At 35.8% G+C, this 24,672-nt stretch overlaps 1 protein-coding gene across 2 annotated transcripts; it reads left to right on the top strand.

Moving 5' to 3' along the window:
* The first annotated feature begins 282 nt into the window (after nt 1-282).
* Nucleotides 283-22,691, top strand: TMTC3 (transmembrane O-mannosyltransferase targeting cadherins 3). Of its 2 annotated transcripts, XM_062633758.1 has the most exons (14): nt 284-473; nt 1,080-1,296; nt 2,387-2,605; nt 6,620-6,719; nt 7,396-7,511; nt 9,162-9,334; nt 10,038-10,290; nt 13,673-13,821; nt 14,103-14,223; nt 14,839-14,950; nt 15,692-15,795; nt 16,660-16,829; nt 18,744-18,970; nt 20,508-22,691. In XM_062633758.1, the coding sequence occupies exons 2-14, from the start codon at nt 1,108-1,110 to the stop codon at nt 21,317-21,319; spliced, it is 2,745 nt and encodes a 914-aa protein (XP_062489742.1). In that variant the 5' UTR covers nt 284-473; nt 1,080-1,107; the 3' UTR covers nt 21,320-22,691. The 2 variants fall into 2 exon arrangements, with proteins under 2 accessions (XP_062489750.1, XP_062489742.1); XM_062633766.1 differs by lacking the exon at nt 2,387-2,605 and having other exon boundaries at nt 283-473.
* Nucleotides 22,692-24,672: the final 1,981 nt, after the last annotated feature.

The raw sequence follows: 24,672 nt of genomic DNA, 5'->3' as shown, positions 1-24,672 counted from the left end.
GAAGAGGCTGTGTAGTTTTTTTTCAGTCATCTCTCCTTTTTCTCAGAACCAAGTCAGTGTTTGGCTATCTGTAGCTTTTCACCAATTTGGTCCCAACAGTTGGCAGTAATCCGGGCTGTGTCAACCGTGGGTCAGAAAGAATGCCTTTGACCTGTAGTTACCTTCATATTCTTCCAAGGCAGAACAGTGTTTTCAACGAACCTAATGCATGGTAATTTCACCTTTTGATTAGGTGATTATTTAAATAAACCTAAAACTGCTGTTTAATAATTTCTAGAGCTTAGGAAGTTTATGCAAGATGAGAGAAAATAAGATAAATGTTAATTTGTAGTGTCTTTTTTGCTTGCTGTTTCTTTAGATGGGACTCTTATGAGCATTTAATGACATCAGAACAGTTGGCAAAGTTGAGAAAAAAATGACTTTTTCATGAACTTCTACGAAGAATGCAAATGATGGAAGTGTGAGCTTCAATGGTAAGTTTAACTTTTTATTATTACTTACGTCCTTCTTTACCTGTTCTTGAACACCTATATTTATGAAGTTCTTAAAGGTTCCTGTTTGTTCTTCAGAATGTTTGAAATTTGGTTGTTTTTTTTTTTAACTGCTTTTGAAATATTTTATGAAATACTTTTAAACCTAAACGACATGAATAATTAATATTTATATAATTAATATCTGCCTTCCTTTTTGATGATGTAGTATTCTGTGTCAGTATGTTAAACTACTCAGGGCTCTAGGGAACTTAATTTTCATAATTCTCTAGTTTTCAGCATTCATTTGAACTGCTGTCTGCTAAAAACTACATCTCAGTTTATCATCAATCTTCTTTTCTTAGTAAACCATGAAATGTAGCAGTGCATCCAGCTTGTGAGGGCTTTTTAAGGGTGAGACTTATTTAATGAGAGTACGTCTTTTAGACAATAAATTGTGTAAGATGGAAAAGACTAGCGGAAAGCTTTCTATTTTACTGATTTTTAGATATGTAGTATCGTTAATTTCTAAAATATTGTATATCTTTTTGACTTTGTCAAGTTTAGTTTATCAGTAACATTAGTCAAGTTGCTGTCCATGTATTTCAGCTTTTGTCCATGAAAACTCTTAGAGAAGATGGCTGATGTGAGCCTGAAGGAAGCAGCACTAATAGTTGGTGTGGTGACAGCCTGCTACTGGAACAGTCTCTTTTGTGGCTTTGTTTTTGATGATGTTTCAGCAATTTTGGACAATAAAGATTTGCATCCTTCTACTCCACTAAAAAATCTGTTTCAGAATGACTTCTGGGGCACTCCAATGTCTGAGGTAAATGGTTTGTGAAACACTTAGAGGCATTTAGGAAAAGAAAAAAGCCTTGCAAAGAGTATTTACACTTTTTCCTAGCATGGTTTTAACAGAATAGTTTGTTTCTGATGGAATGTGGTGATGTTAGTGTTTTGTACTACAAGATCAGGAACAGATGTCACTTATATTCTTTCCCTCTGTTCAATAAAAGAACTTGTAAGAAAATTTAAGTAATACGTCATGATTCAAGATGCTGTGTGTTATCTAATTTCAGTATTGAAATTGGACAACCCTGACCATTTTCACTTTTTCTCCTGCAATAGCTAGACATTGACATACAAGGAGGGTATTTATTTCTAATTGCATTATGGAATTAAAGATAACACTCTTAAACAGGAAAGCTATAAGTTAGAGAATGGGTTATTGAATTATTAATTTTTTTTGAGGAAGTATGTTTATGTGAATTCATAGGGCTTGGTTTGTAGCCTATTTAGGATGGCTATGTTTTTATTTGAAAAGCTGCATTGGTGTTAAAGTTGTTTATAAACATTGTTAAGTGGCAGTGGCTAAAGTATTTACATACAGTTTAGAAGGCTACACATGGTGCCATTGCAAATGAACAAAAATAAGCTGATAGTCATAGGTCATTTTTGCCTATGCATTCCACCTTGTAATCTCTTTTCTTATGTTCATAACATACAGGGTTAGTTCCTTTTGAGATAGTAATTGCCCACTCTACAAATAGACTTTTAATTCATAATTTTCATACAACCTTCTAATGAAAGCTTCCAGACTTTTTCAGATGCCATCTAGTCCTGCAGTCATTGAGAGTAAGTGGGTTCCTAAACTTCTCCCAGCAAAATTTCAAGTAGTATTTTTACTCCAAAAAAAACCCTAAACACATGGAGGGAGAGAAGGCCATCTCAGTACTGATTTTGCACTGAAAAACCAACAGAAAGGATAATTTTAACTAAATGAACTTGGATTAATTTGATCATTCATGGCTTTTAAAATACTTTTTCCTATCCGTGTTTTTGTCTTTCTGTATGTGCAATTTGCTTCACTGTGTGGGAGTTGGTGGTGACTGATTGATTTATTTATTTTCTTTTAGGAGAGAAGTCATAAATCTTACCGTCCCCTTACAGTTCTTACGTTTCGTTTAAACTACTTGTTCAGCGAGTTGAATGCAGTTTCTTACCACTTCCTAAATCTGGTCTTTCATGTGGTGGTTTGTGTAGTCTTCCTCAAGGTCTGTAAGCTTTTTCTGGATAACAAGAGCAGCATAGTTGCATCCTTGCTCTTTGCAGTGCACCCGATACATACTGAAGCGGTAGGTATAGCTGTGATGTGCTTAATTTGTTCAAGCTGTATTAATTAACCTTAAATTATATGGGTTTGTTTTGTCTGTTCATAAATTATAACTCCGAAAAGTGTGTGATTTTACTTGTGCTTAACTCTGCCCTTTTCAATGAGTGCCAAAGGTGACAAATTTGTTGTTTGATATTGCATGCAGCTACTAAAAACCATTAAAGAAACATGAATTTAGTTATTAAATAACTTAGGTCTCCGCTATGAACATTGCTTTTTATGACGATGGCTACTGTAGCTTACATGGATATTTGTGTTCTGTGGTGATTCATCCAGTACCATATTTTGCAAATACTATGAATACCACTTCATTCATTTCCAGAAGTGCTAAGTACTTGCCTCTAGCTAATTACCAAGTCAGTTCTGTTCACTATCTTTTATGTCAATATATCAGTCTCAGCAGACCTTTTCCCAGGATTGTTGTTGCTATGCTACATCCACCTTAGGACCATTCTATTTGAACCTTCAATTTTTTCAACATATGTGGTATAAGAATGAGGAATACATGTCTCACCTCTCATAGTTACCTTTTTTTTGATCCTGAATGAATTTTTTTTCACTGCTATGAAAAGCATAATTTATACAAGCTGTCTGATAATGTATCTTAATGTTCAACCAGGCCTGCAAGGTTGTGGAATAAATGGAGTCTTGTGATCACCATTCATTAGATTTGTTTTCTTCAGAAACACTGATAAAGCAGATCTGTGGAATTCTCTGCTGTTACTTCTGCACCACTTAGATTGGCTTTCATAGATTCCAGTCCACAGGTGTTGCAAAACCTTTTCTTAGTTTCTTTTTTATTTCTTGTAGTATTAGCTGATTTTCAGAAAACCTTTTGCTTCTTTGGAGATGTTATCCTTTTTTCTTTTCTTTTCTTTTTTTTTTTTTGTTGAGATGGTTTTTGTTTTGGGTTGCTTTTTTTGAGTTGTGTGGGATGTCATTTGAGAAAATGAGGGGGGTTTGCTGTTACCTTATGTTGGGTTTTTATTTTTTTGTTCTGATTTGTTAGGGTAAAGAGTTTGCATCTCTTTCTTGTTCTCTAAAGACACAAATCCCTGCTATTAGCAATTCAGTAGCCTGCATCCGTGAATTTTGAGAAAGTCTTTGTAGGAAATAAGTTCATGGAGTTTATCATTGGCTGCTATTTGAGCTACTAACATGTCCTTGCTATAAGAAGTTAGGTGCATGTTAAAAAATGCAGAAGTTAAACACCTAAAATTTTTTGCTTGCTTTTGTGCTTGAAAGCACAAACCCCCATAAAATCTTGGGTAAAATGTGGGTTAAAAAATAATTTGTTAATTTCATTTGGTTTTCTGTTTCTTTGAAAAAACATGCTTTAAATTTAAAAGTTTGGCTTTGCCTCTTGTAGTAAATGCGATAGTATGTTTATAAGAGCATTATCAAGTTGCTACTGACTTACAGTAATGGTTCATGGTTTGGATTATCCTGTGTAATTTTATCACTTCCATTTCAAATATGGTGATTTCTTAGCTTGGTCAGATTCCCTATGAGATAACAGTAACACAGTCACATTTAGTACTTTGCAACAGAGTTAGCAAAAAGTGTCCTACAAAACATCGTGTCATTAAATTGTGTGAGATAAGGTATTACAAAGTTACAAAGTACAGTTATGAAGCAATTTGGTAATAAGCATGTAATTCGTTATACTAACCACATGAGGGCACTTTAAGATTGCTAGAACTTGATGTACTTAAGAAACTCTGAGATTGAAGTGCAGTTGCAGTTGAGTTCTCCTGCTTTTATACTTAGGTGAAGGATCGTTTAGGGGGGTTCATTCTTTTCCTCTTGCCATTTTCAATTTAAGCTTTCTGGTTTTGAGAAATAGTGCATTTTATCCTTTCAAGTGTTTGCATTGAGAATTCTGCCTAACATCCAACAAAGAAAGAATTCTTATTTGAGAGTTGTTTGTCTGTACAAAGGCAAAATCACCAGAAGTTTCCATACATGGAAAAGAAGAGGTCATAATGAACTGGAGACTTGACTGCCAACTAACTTATTCAGGTTTTAGTGAAAACTCCAAAGCAGGTCTCGTTCCCAGTTTTTTCTATTATGTGGTATGTGTATCTTTTATAGTAGAAATGTATCTGATTTGAATTCCTTCAAATAAGTTTCCTATTTATTAATCCCCTGCACAAGAGCTTGAAACAGCAGATGCAATCCATATTACCTGTCTTATGATAAATGTTTTTTTTCCTGGATAAGTTAGCAAAGCAGGAGAAAGACAAATAATTTTCTGCTTGACCTCAGAGAGAAGCTGGTTCCTTCCAGTGGTAATACATCATTTTCTGAGGAAGAATCTTTGAGGAAATGTGTCGAATAACAGCATCGTAGTTTCATTTATCCTTGTCTTTAGAATTCCAGTTCAGTCTTTCTAGCTACTTTGCTATTGTTTTGGCCAGAGGCATGTTGATCACCTTTACAGCTACAGGATGTCAACTAACCTGGTGAATGCTGGAATTTTCACTCATGCATCACCTTTGTATCCAGAAATAGAATCTTTCTTTATTGGGAAGAGACTGGAGGCACACCAACACACTTACATTCCTAATGATCTCTTTCAGTTGATCTACAAAGTTCTCCTATATTTTGAGGTGCAGACAGAAATTGTCGAAACAGCTTAAGACATTTTGGAAACAAAACTTGTATACTAACCAAAATGTTAACACAAACTCTGCTGCCCTGTCAGTTATGAAACATGCTTTGTCTGTGCATTGTTCATTGAGTCCTTTGGTAAATGTATGCTGCTCCCAATGGAAGCACCAGAGCATGATTTCACATTCAGATTTGAATACTTTTCTTTACACTGTGACTTTGGATATTGAGTTGCTTTCTCTTTTTATGCTGTGCTGGATCAGTTGTGCTTGACCAAGAATGTAGCTAGCAATAAAAACTTACAGTTGGGTCCAGATGACTGAAAGTGAGTTTTCAGCCTCATCATCGTTAAATGATGAGGTAAGAGATTTCTGTAGATAAATACGACGGTCTACTTCGGGATAGCATGCCATTTTTCAGCCATCTTACTTGTAAAAAAAATGAGTGCAGTCAGAAACACTGCAGAATAGGACTAATGAAGAAGACAGTCCTAAATGGTTTTGTGGTCAGCACAGTGGTAACTACAGTAACCATTCACACAGTGACCTGTCTTTGATCTCTGCCTGTTGATTGCACCTTGGCATTTTGGGAAAACAGCTCCTGAAATGGAAATTAATCTGTATTTCCTTGGGAATTCCATAATAACCTTCTGCCCTGTGGATTTTAATGCTTCTCCAAATTTTCATAAAATCCACTCCTCTATATGTCATTACTTTAATATTGCCAACCCAATTACCATTTCGAAAACTTTGAGACCTTTAATAAAGCCTAAGAAAGCCCGACTCATTCCTTAACTCCATTGCACAGTTTGCCATCAATTTAGTCATAACTGTTGTCTGCTCACCTAAGAGTTACCATAGCAGCAGTAAAAGGAATGCATTTTTCAGATTTAAATCTGTTAGGTCAGTCGGAAAAGGTATGAACAAAAGTCACAATTATAGTTTCTGTATGCCATTGTCAGCAGGATATATACATACATACATCCTTGTCAGGCTCCACTTAAATCTCCTATTCACAAAACCTAGTTTCTTCCAAGTATTACAAAGAAAGAGGTTGTTATCATGCCCAAATTCAAATGCTGTTTGTGTCTGGTGCTACTAAATATAAGAGAAAGTACAGCATTTCTCAGTTGTCTCGTTAATGGTGATACTTAGGGGCAAATCAGCCATAGGTGGCCACTAGTCACCTGTGTCATCCTGTTCTTGAATTCAGTACTGATTGATCTGAAAGCAGCCTTACTCTTCATTGCCTTTATTGCTTGGTTTACAGATCCTGTTAATGCGTATCCTGATAGTGTACCGGTCGCACACTAGTAGTAGAATAGTTATAATAATAATAATCTTGGTTTTTTTTTCTTTTTCAGGTTACTGGAGTTGTGGGCAGAGCAGAGCTTTTGTCATCTATCTTTTTTCTAGCTGCGTTTTTGTCATATACAAAATCTAAAGGGCCAGATAATACCATAGGTAAATGATTGACAAATATATATGTAACTTCGTTTCTGTATCACTGATAAGAGAGCTCTTAAAATGGTAATATGGGTATATTGGTTATTCTGCAAGTGTGTACAAAAAAATCTTCAGCCCAAAGAGCCCCGTGTAATAGTAGTTTTCATTATAAATTGCCCCCCCCCCCTTTTTATTTTTTTCCTCCTGTAAGACTTAAGCACTTCTTCAGTTGTTTTACACCTAGTGTAGGGGCTCTTGTACTCCTGTTAATACAGGTGAGTTGAAATATGCTGAAATGCCTCACAAGTATGTGGAGATGTATGAGACTTGCCTCTTGTCCAAGGTCAAAATGATTTTGTAAAAATTCATGACTGCCTATAAAACATTACATTTGAAAAAGTCCTCTGGTGAATTAGGAAGGATTGGATTTTTTTTGTTTTCCTGGCCTTTCGCCTTTCATTTAGTCCTTTCAATTTACAGGAGGCAGTTTTAAAATTGATGCATGTATATTACTTTCTTGAGAGAAAACCTGGTAATCTTCCCTTTAATAACCAATGTCATCTTGAATAAGTTTACAGAAATAGCATGTTCAAATGTGAAGAACCAAAGTCTTTGCTTTTCAGCTTAATTTACTTTATTAAATGTCTGGGCTTTTTGTAAGATGGAACATTTTCAATGTCTTCTTTATTTGCAGTGTGGACTCCAATTGGAGTAACTGTGTTTCTAGTAGCTGTTGCAACACTGTGTAAAGAACAAGGAATAACGGTGGTTGGGATATGCTGTGTCTATGAAGTATTTATTGCTCAAGGGGTAAGCTGTTGAAAAATAAATTGGATTTCTTCTCAGGAATTCTGTAATGAGATATTAAGTATGCTGAAGAGTCATATTTCAGTGCTGGTATTTGTCAGTTCAGGCTAACTCTATAGTTTTGTTACATATTTTAGATTTTTTTTTTTTTTTTTACTTAGTTGATGTTTAACGTACATAGTTCATGGTGAGGGAGCACAGTGACTTACTTCTAAGTTGTCTTTTACATGCTTACCAAATATACTCAATGAAGATTTGATATGTCTTAATAGAAACCAAAGGTTTTAGTTGACTGAGGTTTTCAAAGACTACTATGTGATTTATCAAGTCTGAGGTACATAAAGATGGGGACTACTCGGTTTTAATTCCTGTAGTAAAAAATAGCATATTATATACAAATGCCATTTCATCACATTCTAATGAATAACCAGGCATTTTGGAGTAGTCTTATTTTAATCAGTAATATTCTTACGAAATTTGTTCTTAAGAATACATTTAAATTTCATTTCTAATCTGAATGGTTTCATCTTAAGCACTGATATGTCTTTGAGTGAATAGTAACTTTTGCTTAGAGAAACAAGGTGTTCCTGCAATTAAATAATTCTTGGCTTTTTAATGGTCAACCAGTGTGCAATTTAAAAATAAATGATTGCATATTCTAAGAAATTTTTCTAGTATTACTGTTCCTTAATTACTTGAAGGAATATTTTGCAAAAAACTGCCCCAGTAAAAGCTGAAATGTTGTCTGTCTTAGTCAAAGTACCTAAATCATATTTTTATGTGCTTACAGAAATACATGTGTTTGTAACTACTGCCTTTGGAAGTCTAATAATAAGCGTATTTTTTTTCAAACTGCATTTCTAACGAAATCATCAGTATGTGTCCATATGCATCAATCCACTCTTCCTTTCTTTTGGTACCTTTTGATCTGATCCTCGGTTTCGTGAAAGTTTAACAAGTTTTTGTAAGTCAACTGAGTAGCAAAGATTAAATCCAAACTGAGGCTTCTTCTGAGGGTACAGGTATACCATGAGCTAAGAATTTGACCAGTTGTCAAAAACCTGTCAGTATCTGTAGGTCAGCCAACCAGTGTATGTAAAGCAATAAATTGTCCCCAGCACAAGACATAAACAAATAGGGAAAGAGGTACAGGGAAGAAATTAAGTTATGTAATGGGGAACTGTGCATGTTCATAATGTTTATGAAGCAGGGAGAGATGGTTTACTGCAATAGAGACATAAAATAGAAATCTAGGGCTAATTAGGAAGTGCATAGAATTTCTACCATTCCTAAGGAATTTCGTTTGTAGGACAAGTTTTCAGAGGGGCTGATAATACTAAGTGATTTTTATTCTCCAAAATTTGTTTCACAGTCATACTTGATTTCTTGGAGTCTGTGAAGGTGGTATTTTTTTTTCAGTCTGTCAATGCATAGCTCAGCTGTGATAGTGTTAGCAAGAATACTTGAGTAGAGTTACTTTCATTAGAATGGTGGACTTCTTTTTGGGGTTTGTCATGAAATCTCTAAGAAGCTGAGTTAAGTAACTATTAGGATCAGGCATTTAGAGAAAACCAAGAAAAAAAAAGAAAATGCTAGGTAGCTCATATTTATCTAAGGGATTACTATCTGATTATAAGCCTTTTTCCTTTGCAGTACACCTTGCCAGTGTTGTTGGACACAGCTGTACAGATTCTTCGAGGGAAGGGCAGTATTCCTTTCTCTATGCTCCAAACACTATTGAAGCTCATAGTCCTAATGTTCAGTACACTGCTGCTTGTAGTTGTCAGAGTCCAGGTTATCCAATCTCAGCTTCCGGTGTTTACAAGGTAATAGTAAAGTGTCTCTTATTCACAGACACTGATAAATAACCTGTGATTTAATGAGGTGTGAGTGAAATGGCCAGAATTTCATCAGCTGAAGTGTTTATTAACTTATGTTAATATTGGTAAGCAATGATTGTGAAATATTACTTTTTTTTTTAATTGATAAATGGTATATTTCAGTACCTGTTAACAAGCACATCCACAGTCTTGAGGTATCTGAGCAGATGTTCATTTTTAAAACCTCTACAGTTGTTAGTTTGTCTTAGTAGTTGAGAAATTAAATACCTTATTACTAAAGTATTTTGTGTGGGCTATGAACCTTAATTTGTCTTAAAAGTGTGTGAGCAATACAGAAATGCAAAAATCTAATATTTTCCCTGGAAAATGATGCAAACTGACAAAAACATGAACAAGGACCACTGAACCCAACTTTAGGTGTAAATTAGTCTGTTTCTTCAGACTTACGTTGGTTATATCCCAAACCAGTTTCTTAAACTGGGAGGAGGTTCTGTCCCATGCTGAGGTGAATCATCATGCATGGTTCCCAAGTTACACATCCGATAAATACAGGAAGATTAGGATATTGTACATGTCTGTGAGTGGTAGCTCTAGTTATGAATCTAAAATTTGTTGGTTTCTGAGCACAGTGTATCAAGACCATACCTTTTCTTTCATTAAAAGCTTTATCTTTTTTCTTTTGCTTCAGGTTTGATAACCCAGCTGCTGTTAGTCCATCACCGGCAAGACAGCTGACTTTCAACTACCTCCTCCCTGTAAATGCTTGGCTTCTTCTCAACCCCTCAGAATTATGCTGTGACTGGACAATGGGAACTATTCCTCTTGTGGAGTCTTTGTTAGATGTTAGAAATGTTGCCACCCTTACATTCTTTTGCTTTCTGGGATCTTTGCTTGTCTTCAGTCTACGATATCCTGGGGATTCCTCCAAGACTGTATTGATGGTATGACTGATGCAGTGGTTTTGTCCTTTTTTTTATTTTTTTTTAAAGGCTGTAAATGGCTTAGGTTGTTTGGTCACATGTCTAATCTGCTCTGACAGAGATACTACATGCATCTCCTTCTGGGCAGAGGGATGCCCCTTGTTAAGTATTTTCAAACTGTATTGCAGCCTTTCTTAGGTATTCAGAACTCAACTAGCAAATGTTTTTTTTTAATAGAATTGAAATATGTTTTAAGGATCAGAATGCATTTCCATCCTGCAAACTGTCTACCTTATTTAAATGTCAGTACTCATATTGCATATTTAACAAGTGACTTGATTTTCTTTTTCATAGTGTAAAAGGAAAGGACATATTTTGGCATTTAGGAATATAAGTTTTCCTGTTTTGTTGTCTTTCTTATAACAAAGGCACTCTTCTGTAGCCTTTTCCATACTCTAAGAAAAAACTAGTTTTGTTAACCTGTAAGATTGGTTCCTGGTTTTCAGTATCATATGACCTTAAAACTGAAATGGATTAACAGGAAAGACTATTTTGGAGGAAATGGAAAGGAGCAAATGAGCTAGTATTTTTTTTCATCCAAAGCCAGTCATCTTTTTAATGCTTCCATTGCAAATTTTCACAAGATTAATGATTATCTGATATCCTGGTTTGTATTAAATCAGTGGTATAGTTATGTGTACAACAAACCTGCATGCATAGATCTTAGTCTGCTTTAGAAATAATTTATTTTTAAACATGTAACTCAGCCGAAAAAGTTTGAGAGGGGTGAGAATATCTATGCAAAATTGAAGACTAAGGATCAGCCGACAAACTTTGATTCACCTCAGAGAGAGCTAACACTATAACTCTGACTGATACGTTTTTTCTTGTCTTGTCACTGGAGCAAGCCAATTTGTTTCACTAGAAAATCTGTGAAAATGATCCGTAGTATTGCTGATGAAGCCTCTTGTCTCAAATTTGGAAACCGTGTATGAAGGAAAGCAACTTAGATTCCTTATTGATATAATAAAAAGTTATAGTTTTACAGCACTTTAAAAATGTAAGGGAGTAGTTTAATTTCCCTTCTTACAAAAGCTGAAACAGTTTCTCTCCAGGTCACTGTCAGTGCAAATGTGTATGGGAAGTCATTCACTTTTTTTCGTGGGACAGGTGTTGAACTTTAAGGCTCTTTGTTTCCCTACATTTCTGTTTACTTCATAGCCAGTAAAGGACAGAAGAGGCAAGGGTTAATGTCATTGCCAGCGTGTATTGTTGTCAGTTGTTTTGTGTTTGTTTTATACTTTGCTTTTATTGCACCAAGGTTTTTTTTTATAGGAAAGGTCTGAGATGATTCACTCCAGTGCGAAATCTTCAGTGTCACTTAACACAGTATAATCCTTGTTTAATGAAAGTTTTCTTTAATATATAACTGTGTTGCTTATATAACCTTCTGTATGATACCGATTCTTTTCAGACATAATATCTAAGTGCCCAGAAGCTAATTTTTTTGTGAAATGAGAATGCAATATTTAGTATGCAACAAATAATTTTTTGAGTTATAACATGGACCAACATGGTAAGCCAAAGCCCATTTGACTTACAGTAAGCTGTTAATGTACTGGCGTAGACTGCATAGTCTGGCAAGAGAGAGAGAGGGAGAGAACAATTTCTTTGGTGGTTTCTCTGTCTCACTTCCTAGAGAAATCATAATATCATCTGTAAAGTGGAGAAAGTGAATCTTTATGGCAAAGCCCCAAATAACTGTGTTATATTACTAGTTTTAAAAAAAATAGTAATTCCACCTTCGTTCTTAGTTCTGCCAAAAAAAGCCTGAATCTGTGCTGGTCAAAACATACTACTACCCTGGCAGATAGGAATTCGGTATGCTATCCATATGGATGCCACATGGTATTAGTATAATGGTGGCTTTATCACAGTTGGTACCATGATTGACTGCACTGTTTGATATTTTGCAGTTAACATCAATCTAAAGGAGTAGTAAAGGACTTTGTAAAGAGCTTCTGGTGTTAAATATCTCTAGCTCTTCCATTAGCTGAGTAAGATCCTGAGTTGTCATGCTGGAGCCTGAGCTAAAGGAAAAGTCTCAAGTTACTTTTGTTTGTGAGATCAGAAAAGGTACAAACAACTTTAGACCCTGCTGCAGAATTAAAGATGTTTATTTGGACTTTGTGGAGAAAGATGCGAAAGAGAGGGATCCAAGATGCAAAAGAGGAGGGAGGTTGCAAATACGACTGAACATGTCTTTCTGTATTTCCTGATATGGATATGGATTTAGTGTTGTGCTGCTCAAGGGACAAGATGGAAGAGATTCTTTCTCCTGCTTTCTGGTGCCAGTGGGCATTCCACAGTTCTCCCCCAATACAGTCTTAGAGGACATACGCTTTAGTGGGAGATGCAAAAGTTGTAACTTAATGAATTGCTGTGGATCAGCTGAGCCGTGTTGATGATCCATGCCCGTGTTTTTTGCCCTTTGAAATATGAGCTAAAACCTTAACTGAAATCTTAAATCAGTGTTGCATTTTTTAGATAGAAATCCTAGATTGACTTTCAGACTGGATGTGTTAACTGTATTAGCAGAGAAAAAGCAATTACGGTTGCGCTTAAATCTAGACATAAGGTGACAGCCAGTTGTATTTAAAATTTGTAGAAAATTATTCTTTCTTTCTTCAAAGAAACGTTTGATTCCTCTAGGGGTTATTGTTTTTGTAACTTGAAGGCCAGATATTTTGAAATAATTAAAGTCTTTTCTGGTACCAGAGATTGTAAAGCTGCTGTGTAACAGTCACCCAGGCCTTAAGGCAAGTGATCATGTCCAATTCCTTTGCAGCAGATGGACTTTCTTCTTTTAATACACTTTTTGTTATGGTATCTGTCACCAACCTAAAAGCTGCAGTTACCCGATTCTTAGGTTCATTGTCATTTTAAGTATTTCAGGATGGCCTTACTGCGCTGTCTAAACAGATGTTTATTCAGTGATGATTCTGATTTCTGTTATTTATTCACATTTTTTACAGAAACTAAAAATGGACTTTATTATATTAAAAAAATGACTGCTTTGTACGTCATATGAGCTGGTACAAATTTGTTATGAAAGATAATGTCCAAGGTTCAGACTGTAATGTTTTTGTATGTGGAACTCCTATTAAAACAGTTTTGGATCTGATCTTTTGATCCTAGTGCTTTGTCATACAGCTGCTCTTTTCATATAGCTAGGCCCTAAGTAAGGAAGAGTGTAATTTGCAGGTTAAAACTTGACATCAGTGTAAAAAAGATATTAATGTCTTTTTCTGGGATTTTTTTAAATTGCTTCATAATTGGTTTCTTGGGTACAGTTTGTCACTGCCTAATCTTGATTACTAATTCATTTGCATTTTTTTTCTAGGCACTCTGCTTAATAGTGCTGCCTTTCATTCCTGCATCAAACCTCTTTTTTCCTGTTGGATTTGTGGTAGCAGAACGAGTGTTGTATGTTCCTAGCATGGGATTCTGCATTTTAGTAGCACATGGATGGAAGAAATTATCAAATAAAAGGTAAAGTAATGTTACCTATGGCTGGTTTAACTCATCTCTCAATTTCATATGAGATAACTGTATTTCTAACAAGCTTTCCCAGTAGAGCTTTTACCAGTATGAGTTTATTATGTTATATTCCTTTTCAAATTCTTAGTAAACAAAGAGTAATGTCTAAGAAACCATTTGGCACTCACGTGAACAAATGTCAACAAGGATGTTCTTATGAGACCAGGGGATTATTTGGAGGATATTATAGTGTTTATTTAAAACACTAAACCTTTGTTTGTTTCATTTAATAGTGTGCTAAGAAAAATATCTTGGGTTTGTCTGGCTGCTGTACTGTTCACTCATGCCTTAAAAACACTGCACAGAAACTGGGATTGGGAGTCAGAATACACATTGTTTATGTCGGCTTTAAAGGTACTGTATTCCATTTTAAAAGAATAAAGGAAATTTTCTGTTGCTGTTATTCTCAAAAAGCTGCAGTAATGCATGGTAAAAATGGAGAGAAATGATGCTTATTTGTCCACTTTTATTTCTACATAGACAGTATTAACATTAATTATTTCCTTTTGCGTATGCTTTAAAAGCAGTGTGATGCACACATGGGGATTCATGTGCACAAAATAGATGATTGATAGCTTTTTCTTGTGTTAAATCAATTGAATATATTATCTGGATGAAAGCATGATATGTTTCAGTACAAAAATCTAAAAACAGTTTTTATAGAATAATTTCTTCAATGTGCATATGGCATGATAGGATAGTTTGTACAACATCCCGTAACAGTTATAATGAATTTGAAAACTTTTGGTGTCTCTAGGGGCAAATAACTATAATGGATGTTGCGCAACAAATTCAATGTAATCATTCTGTATGCAGTGTTTTCTTATTCTTTACATATAGCAGCTTGATGAAATCTGTCATTTCCTGTTCTGTCATTTTTACATCTTTAAGGCATAGCTAAAAGAAAATCAGTTGTTATGTACTTTCAGTTTAATACATTATTCATTGGTATCTTTTTTGTGGTTTTAGGTAAATAAGAACAATGCAAAACTATGGAACAATGTGGGGCATGCGTTAGAAAATGAAAAGAACTTTGAAAGAGCACTGCAGTTCTTCATACAAGCCACACAAGTGCAGCCAGGTAAAAGCTTTGACTAGTTGCCATTGAATAGCTTCTCTACACTCTTAGGTGTGTTCTTAGCTTACTTAAAATCTTCTCAGTGCTCTTGTTTTTCTCTAGCTGATCATCAAGCAGTGTCATACACTAAGTTAATTGATCCATAGTTTTTGGAAATAAACTTAAGTCCTCCAGAAAAGTTTCCATCTATGAAAAGATGGAAGGAATCTCCATTTAAAACTGTTTTATTTATGTCCAAATAACAATTTAGGTGACACTCTTTTTGAATTAAACAGTAATTTCTTATGAAACATAATTATTTAATCTTCTTATTAAAAGTAAAGAGGTGAATAAAAAAGTTAAAAATCTAGATGGTATCAAGGCGCATATTTACTCTATTTTACGTCTTGTTGCAAAAGAAGTTCTAGGTTGTACTACACAATCTCTCCTTTTTCCTTTTAGAAGCCTAATAAAAACCCTTCAATTAACATGCCTCTACTATAGCAAGAGAATAGGGATAGATACATGGAATTAAGTCCTGAAAGATTTTGCTGTTTCCCAAGTAACTTTAGAATCCATTTTTGGTTCATGGTTAAATTAATTTGCTTCATAATTAAGATTAAAAAGAATATAGAATTGGTTGTTTTGGTGATGGTGGTCTTTATGCAATACCTATAACTCATTCTATTGTGAAGGCATAGGTATTTGTTTTCATGATACTCAGTGCATGGAATTATTTGAAATGTCATTCTTTTCTTTATTAAGATGATATTGGTGCCCACATGAATGTAGGAAGAACTTACAAAAACTTAAACAAAACTAAAGAAGCTGAAGAGTCATATATGATTGCTAAATCGCTGATGCCACAGGTAATTAGTAACTTTATTTTATCTGCCACCACAGGAGGAAACTCTTTCTAGCCTATAAATATATATATATATATGCATGATACTTTTTTTTTCTTTTCTTCCTGAAGCTCTGTGTTGCTGTATACTTCGAAGTTCCTAAGGTTTTTGAAAACCTATCTGTTAAAAGAGTAGGTTTTGTACAATTATAATTGCTAAATAATGCTAATTTGGAACTTCTTTGTTAAAACTATTTTAGGTTACTTTTTATACTGCTGTGTTGTTGTGTTTTTTCTGAAATTGAGCATGTAAGTGCTCCAGTCCCTAACTGAAGACAGGCTGAGGTAGTTGGGGCTGTTCAGCCAGGAGAAGAGAAGACTGCATGGAGACCTCATAGCAGCCTTCCAGTATCTGAAGGGGGCCTATAGGGATGCTGGAGAGGGACTCTTCATTAAGGAGGGTAGTGGTAGGACAAGGGGTAACAGGTTAAAACTTACACAGGAGAAGTTTAGATTGGATATAAGGAAGAAGTTCTTCACTGTGAGGGTGGTGAGGCACTGGAATGGGTTGTCCAGGGAGGTTGTGAATGCTCCATCCTTGGCAGTGTTCAAGGCCAGGTTGGACAGAACCTTGGATGACATGGTTTAGTGTGAGGTGGTTGGAACTAGATGATCTTAAGGTCCTTTCCAACCCTAACTATTCTATGATTCTATTATATTCTGATATGATTTTCTGGGAGAAGAATTGCTATTTGTAATCAGTAAAAGCCTGTATACTAGTATCCAATGATAGCCTAAAACAAGTGTGGCAGAGTGAAGAGGAGATTTATATTGATTGTCTTTCATATTTTTACTCATCTGTGTTTGGTACATATATTCTTTTTGACAGATTATTCCAGGTAAAAAATATGCAGCAAGAGTTGCTCCTAATCATCTGAATGTTTATATCAATCTTGCAAACTTAATTCGAGCAAATGAATCGCGCCTTGAAGAAGCAGATCAATTATATCGACAAGCAATTAGTATGAGGCCAGATTTCAAGCAGGCCTACATCAGCAGGTATCTTTTATAATTTTAGAGATATACATTCTTGAATAAACATTTATGTATTTGCAGTGCTATGCAGGAATTTAGTTCTTATAGTTGAATTAGCTGCTGGAATTGTTATTTTCCTTTGGAAAATATAAAGATTTGGGGCAGTAGTCAATTACTTATTACAAGCTCTGCTCTTTTAAATTCTGGCTTCAAGTAGTGTGTTTCCACATAGGCTGTGTATTCAAAGATTGTGTAGCAAGATGCTCCACTAGATTTCTTTATAAATCTCAAACCCGAATTTCTAATTCCTTAGTTTAATTTTGAAGTAAACAGCTTTGGTTAGTCTGAATCATGGAGCTTTTTCTGTCATTCTGTGTTAAATGTGATCCAGAAAATGCAAGTAAACAGCACATAAATGTCAGCTAAACAGATAAGAGTAATGTGGCTGTGGCTATTGAGGTTTCTGTTCACTGCTTTGTTAGTTGTGATTCCCAACTCCCTAGGGTTTAGGGAGATGCAAAGATGTATGCACTACACCTGTTGCAGTGTAATTACAGAGCCAATATAAGGAACTCATTTGTTTTTTGTCCTGGAAATGCAGTTGTTGTATGCAAACATCTGAGAGCTGAAAGCTTTGGAATGGTGTCATGGTTTAAGCCCACCCAGTAAATCAGAACCACGGAGCTGCTCGCTCATCGCCCCCCGCCCCGCCATTCCTCCCCCTGCTCCCGGAGGGATGGGGAGGAGAATCGCAAGAATGTAATTCCCATGGGCTGAGGTAAGGACAGCCCAGTAACTAAGGTATAACACAAACCACTACTGCTACCACGAGTAATAATACCGATAAGGGAAATAACAAGGGGAGAGAATACAACCGCTCACCACCCGCCGACCGATACCCAGCCCGACCCGAGCAGCGAGCTAGACTTTCCAGATAACTGCCCTGTCCTGTGTTCAGCAGTAGCAGTCATTTTTCTCCTTTTTGGTAGCTGGTGCAGTGCAGTGTTTTGACTTTCGGCTTGGGAACAGAGCTGATAACAAGGGTGTTTTGGTTTGGCCAAGGACTTTGTGAGCATTATGCTCTGCCATGGAGGGGAGGAAGCAGAAACAGGACACCTGACCCAGGCTAGCCAAAGAGGTATTCCGTACCACAGCACGTCATGCCCAGGAGGTAACTGGGAGTTAGCTGGAAGGGCTGGGATACTGCGGGGTTGGAGGAGGTATCGGTCAGAGCTTGGTCGGGCTGGAGGGGCGAGTTATCGGTTGGCTGGTGGTGAGGTGTTGTATTCTCTTCCCTTGTTGTTTCCTTTATCATTGTTATTATTGATGGTAGCAGTAGTGATTTGTGTTATACCTTAGTTACTAAACTGTTCTTATCTCAACCTGTGGGAGTTGCACTCTTTTTGATTCTCCTCTTCGTCCCTCTGGGAGTAGGGGGAGGGGAAAAAAGGGGTGGGGGGAGTGAGTTAACGAGTTGTCTGGTTTGGTTTAAACCGCAACACTGCCCCCAGTTTATATAAGTGGGCATGATGTGCTGTGGTATGGAATACCTCTTTGGCTAGCTTGGTCAGGTGTCCTGTCTCTGCTTTCTCTTGGCTTCCCCTCCTCCCTGGCAGAGCATGAGACTCAGAAAATCCTTGGTCAGAGTAAACATTACTGAGCAACAACTAAAACCGTCAGTGTTATCAGCCTTGTTCCCAGGCTGAAAGTGAAAACCACAGCACTGCACCAGCTACTAAGAAGGAGAAAAATGACTGCTACTGTTGAACCTGGGACAAATGGTTTGTAAAGAAGGTCCTGCATTTTTTTATGTTTAAAACAATCAAAAAAAAACCCAACACTGTTATCTCACATTTACTGTCTGTAGGAAGTCAGGCTTTTTGAAAAAAAGTTATTTTTGTATTATTATGAATAAAGATTAAATCTCATTCTTCACAGGGGAGAATTACTTTTAAAAATGAACAAACCTCTGAAAGCTAAGGAAGCTTATCTCAGAGCTCTAGAGCTAGACAGAACCAATGCAGACCTGTGGTACAACTTGGCAATTGTTTACATTGAACTGAAAGATCCAACAGAAGCCCTGAAGAATTTCAACAGAGCACTAGAACTCAACCCTACACACAAACTGGCATTATTCAACTCAGCACTGCTAATGCAGGAATCTGGTATGTTAGTTGCGCCTTATATAAAAATTGTATATTTGCATTTGTAGGATCCATACTATTTCATTTTTTTTTTTATGAACTGTTTTATTTTTAGAAAGCAGAAGTTTGTAGCCTTGTCAAAGAAGAAATTGTTTATTATAATAGCTTTGTAATTTACTGGTAGTGGAGGGAATTTGTGCAGTGTTCATATCTATCTTAGTTGATCAGCATCTTTACTACAGGTGTTATTTTACAATATAGTATAAAGGATAGTGTTACACAAACATATTCAGAACTATGCCTTAAACCTAAAAAAAATAAAATATTTAATATGTGTAATATTTTTCATTTATATTGATTTATTTCATTCTTCATTGACTAGAAAATATAGCTGATGTCTGTGGGCTTTAAATCTAGCCCTAGGAAATGTGAACGTTTTCATAGGTTCCACTGTAATACTGCTAATTAGGATGAATCAAGTTGGATTTTCATGAGTTGGGCTTTGGGTTTTTTCATATGCTTAGCTTCTAGCTGTATGGGTGAGTGTAAGCCTTCAGTAACTTCAGGCTCTTCTGAGTAATGTTTGGCAAGTGACACTTAAGACTTGTTTTCATTTTGTTGGGCTGGCAAACTACCCCTAAAAAAGAGGTAATATGGAGTTGATTGAAGCTGATGCAAATGGATTCTTCTCCATTTCTTCTAACGTTGCAAGTTAGGTAGCACAAGAAATGCCTTGTTTCTTGTCTATAGAAGCATAAGGGGCTTCAAACAAGCAGAATCATTAGCTATCTAGTATTCAGTTTTTCATATTGGAAGGTATGGCACTGTTTCAGGAGGTGAAAGAAGGTGGTTAAAATCAGCTCCCTGTCCCCTCATCAAGCAGTAACTCTGTGCCTGGAATTCCTTAAATATGTTCACTGGAGTATTCAGAAAAATAGTGCAGACTACAAGCCAGTCTGACTAGTCCTGGTATTACCAGATAAGATTATTTTACTGTATGTTTTTCTAACTGATGCAAATTAAAATATGGGAGTTACAGATTTATGGTGGGATTTTTGTGTTTGAAGATACTTTAGCCTAGCTACATCCAAGGTCACCCTCTGTGATCTTTGTCTTTAAACTCCTTTAATCTGTCTTTAACAAAATGAGATCTTGCATTCCAAGTTTGCCTTTGTAAGAGCTGGTTTGTCAGAACTGACTTTTTCTCTGAGTTCTATTTGCTCAACCATACGTGAAAATAACTTCTCTTAAACTTGTAGAGACACCTTTTGTATCTGTTACACCAAACCTCTAAATATAATTCAACAGATAATAAAATAATGATGCTGACTTTGGCTACAAGTCGACTGTAAGTAGTTTCATTCTGTAAAGAAGGTAGATATAATTTACTTTTTCTGTTACACAGCGGTGATAAAAAGTAGCATTTTAAACCCTTTCCCTTTTACAGTTGTGTTAAAGTTTGTTACATTTTAATTTGCATAAAAATTAGCATTTTACAGGTCTGGTTTAAAAGTTCTTCAAAGTAAATGTAGCATTAAATGTGTTTTCTGTCACTTAGGTGAAGCTCGGCTTAGACCTGAAGCTAAGCAAAGACTGCTACATTATGTGAAAGAAGAGCCACAGGATGCAAATGGGTACTTCAATTTGGGTATGCTGGCAATGGATGACAAAAAAGATATGGAAGCAGAGGCATGGATGAAGAAAGCCATAAGTTTACAGCCAAACTTCCGAAGTGCTTTGTTCAATTTGGCGCTGCTTTATTCTCAGACAGCAAAAGAACTGATGGCTTTGCCCATCCTGGAAGACTTACTAAGATACTATCCTGATCATACCAAAGGTCTCATTTTGAAAGGAGATATCCTTATGAACCAAAAGAAGGATATCGTTGGAGCAAAAATGTGTTTTGAAAAAATTTTGGAATTGGATCCCAACAATGTGCAGGGAAAACACAATCTTTGTGTGGTTTACTTCGAAGAGCGAGACTTAATAAAAGCGGAAAAATGTCTGGTTGAAACTCTAGCACTGGCACCTCATGAAGAGTATATTCAGCGTCACCTAAACATAGTTAGAAGTAAAATTGCATCACTCGGCGCTACAGAACAGTCATCATTTCCACCAGGTGGGACTGCAGCTGCAGGAGGAAAAAAAAAGTCATTTCAGAATTTGAAAGAAGTAAAAAACGAGCAGAAAGCTGCCCAAACAACAATTGATAACAATAAAGGGCACTCAAAAAATGGGAAACTAACAGAGAAAAATATGGACAAAGAGATTCCCAGAAGATCTACACAAGAAATCAAAGACATTGAGAAAAAGAGAGTTGCTGCTTTGAAACGACTAGAAGAAATTGAACGTATATTAAATGGTGAATAGTCTTTATCATGTCACAACAGAATAAGGGGAGAATGCTATTTTTAATTATTGTTTAATATATGGTCCAACTGGAAAGTGTTCTCAGTGCTTTGAAAATAGAAATAATTTTGACTGCGTATCACTTAGCAAGCAGAAAAAGGCATTACAATGCTTTATGTAAGAAAATGCAACTTTTAAAGATAATGTGGGAGATGGATGGGAATTGAAGCATAAAGGATTGAGAATAATCATAAATGCAGAATCCTATCAGTGAGAAAATAGCACTCATAAAAATCATTGCTAGTCAGGGATATTCAGGAATGCTACTTTCAAAGTATTGGTGTAAGAACTGAATGCAGAATTAATGGGATAAGCCAGACACTGCTGCTGTCTCCTGTATAATTTTCTTTGTATTAACATTTCATACATTTCAGTTTATACATCATCAATTTAAATCTTTCTAGACCTCTGCTGTGCATGAAAGAAGTTTTCTTTCACATTATTTGATTCTATAACTTGTCAAAAAGTCATCAAAATGCCACTGGTATATAGGAGGATGTAACAAAACACTAAAATTTTCAGTTGTGTTCTAAATACAGAATGATACAATAACCTTTTAATTGTTCTTTATTTACAATGATAATGGTTTATACTGTTTTACCTGGTAGAAATCTTATGGTGCTCTTAACATCTTTAGACTATGATTTTACTTTTGAAGGAAAAGTGTTTTTTCTTCAACTGTCAATCATCTGGTTGTTTTTTAAAAAAAATGTATAAAAAAGGGTGGTTTTTTCACTTTTCTCCCAGTTCACTGAATGCTGATAAATGCAATTCTGGTACAGTAACAAGTATGCTATGCAGTAGTCCTTGTTGACTTTGTATCAGTGGCTGTGGATTGACTCATTGGTGTAGTAAATTCTTCCTTGTTTATAGCAAACAGGCTTTACTATTTCTGTCATCAGAACAGTATTTCTATTCTCATGACTTTTTACAACACTAATATAAGCAATGATTGCTGAAGGCAGTATGATAATAATTAAGCCACTGAATTTAGCAACGTTTAGCACAAGGAAATGTAGATAGTACTTTCAAAATACTAAGTTCTGTTGTTTTGATACTTTGTCACGGGTGTGTGGTTTTTTATTAAATATTTATTTTGACTAAAATATTCCCATTTAACTTTTACACTAATGCATCATTTTAATTTCTTACATGAAATGAAAATCTTTGCAATTTCAATGTTGCTTTTATCCTTGTGCAGTACATATATTTTTGTTCAAATATACTACCCGTTGCCTAAACCCCATTTTTTCCTTAATATGAGAAGGAAAAGAAGTGTAAGAGCTGGGTGAAGTAATAATTTAATTAATCATTAAATCTTACTCTTACTCTTCTTATGTTTTGTCTTATTTAATGATGTGAAGTTATTCCTTAGCAATGCTACTGTTTAAACACACTCCTTTCCGTAACTTCTTAACTTTCTGCCTGGGGCAGTAATTCAGCTGTACAATGTAATATTTATCTCTGTGGGAGGGATCTTAAATGGTTGAAGGCCTTGCAAGGACTTTTTCTTAGTATGTATCATTTGTAATGTTTCTACAACAACTGCTTGAATGGTAATATCAGGGGAGGGGGGAAGTGGGTTTTTCAAATCACAATTTTAAAGCTGCAGACATGAACAGGAATATGCTGTGCAGCTGTTCTTCATATGAAAGTTTTAAGTGCTGCTTGTAGTGAATCGCTTCCGGGAACCTCTTGACCACAGCTTAAAAATTGTTGTTTTATCTTGTTTGTGAATAACGTGGGTACTTGTAGCTAAAATAGCTGGTATGTTGACCTTTATCAAAACTTTAACTTGCATATGAAGTCTTCCCTCCATACCTTGTTTTACAAAAGAATTGGTCATTGTTCTGGGTGATACAAAGGAACATTCATATGAAAATGGAAGGAACTAAGTAGTAAGAAAAGGTACTTTCTCATGGAGCAGGCCAGAATTCTGTCAAGAGCTCCCAGACTTCCATTCAGTTTGTAAATTGCAGAGGGGGGAGGGCAGGTACATTCTCAGTTTCTGCAGTTGAGCCTCTGTCATGCTGCTTCTCATCTTGACAATTCAAGTAGCTCTTCTTTAGTGACTAGCAAGAATTGTTAGATTTATTGACACTAAGAGGTGCCATCAAGTTTAACTAAAATCATCAGACTCATGTAAACGGAAGGGTACTGGAGGCAATTCTGCCAGTCTGTTACCAGGTGCTATGCCCCCTTTGCCTCTTCTGAAGAAATTATAGTTAAAACAAGTATTATGAGTCACATCAGTGTGATGAGTTGTATTTAGCCTGTTCAGATGTGTCAGCCATTTTAAAAGTAAATTCTTGTGAGAGTAATGGTTCAGTAAATTTAAGTAGGATAACTTTTGAAAAATAATCAAAATGGCATTTACTTACAGGAAAACAATCAAAGAGAAGAATTTTGGCTGTCTGCTTGCAGATAGAATTGAGTAATTGACAGGTGTTTTACCCCTTAAAGTTCAACTTTTCTCCTCTCCTGCTATCTATCTCCTGTGCCAGAAAAGCGTAAATGTCATACCTCTTCAGAGCCCACAGTTTCACTAACATGGAAGAACTGGGAATTTCCAAGGATGGGACAGGCTAAAATAATTTGTAGCCCTCTTCTGATATAATGCAGTTGCTGAGGTTGGTGAAGAAACCTGAAGAGACGTCTTCTGTCATCTTTGCATGCATACACAAATTGTTTAAAGTACGGCTGCAGTAAGCAATGCAAGTGTTATACACATTTGTGCATAAAATTTCAGTGCAGACTCATTAATATGTCAGATTAATTTTTTGATCTTTTGCAGGTGAGTATATGCATAGAGAGGTAAATACAGGTAAGCATAAGGATTAGTTATATATGCATGCATATGGTTAGGACAACTGGATGTTTATGGGTAGCACAGTTGCAAAAGGACAATGTGTGCAATTGTAGATTAATCTTACAGATTTTGTCTGTTTTGCACATGAAACATCCTAGGACTTCATTTTGTAAGTATTTCAAGTATTCTTTATTTTCTAAGCATTTAGTCTTTGCATCTCAACCAGTTAAAACCATGATAGTTCAGATCTGATTTCCGTAGTCTTTTTAGTGTGTTGATTTTTATTAGCTCAGTTAAGGAAATAGTCAGGTATTCTCATTTTCCTACAAATGGGCATGGACCAAGTGCCAGAGATTGGAGCCACAAAGGGTCCAGTGATAACAGAAATTCTTTTTAGTGTGCAGTGCAGTTTGTATCTTGATTAGGCAATACTGGAAGAAATGCAGTACGGACTTTATCTGGAGCCCAGGGGTGAACGTATAGAAAGATTGCTGTGGGTGAAGAG

The sequence above is a fragment of the Pezoporus occidentalis genome, unplaced genomic scaffold (assembly GCF_034315485.1).
Source record: "Pezoporus occidentalis ecotype Australia unplaced genomic scaffold, CSIRO_AGI_Poc_V1 ctg112, whole genome shotgun sequence".
In the NCBI taxonomy this organism is placed as follows: domain Eukaryota; kingdom Metazoa; phylum Chordata; class Aves; order Psittaciformes; family Psittacidae; genus Pezoporus; species Pezoporus occidentalis.
This window is presented reverse-complemented; position numbering and strand designations above follow the sequence as displayed.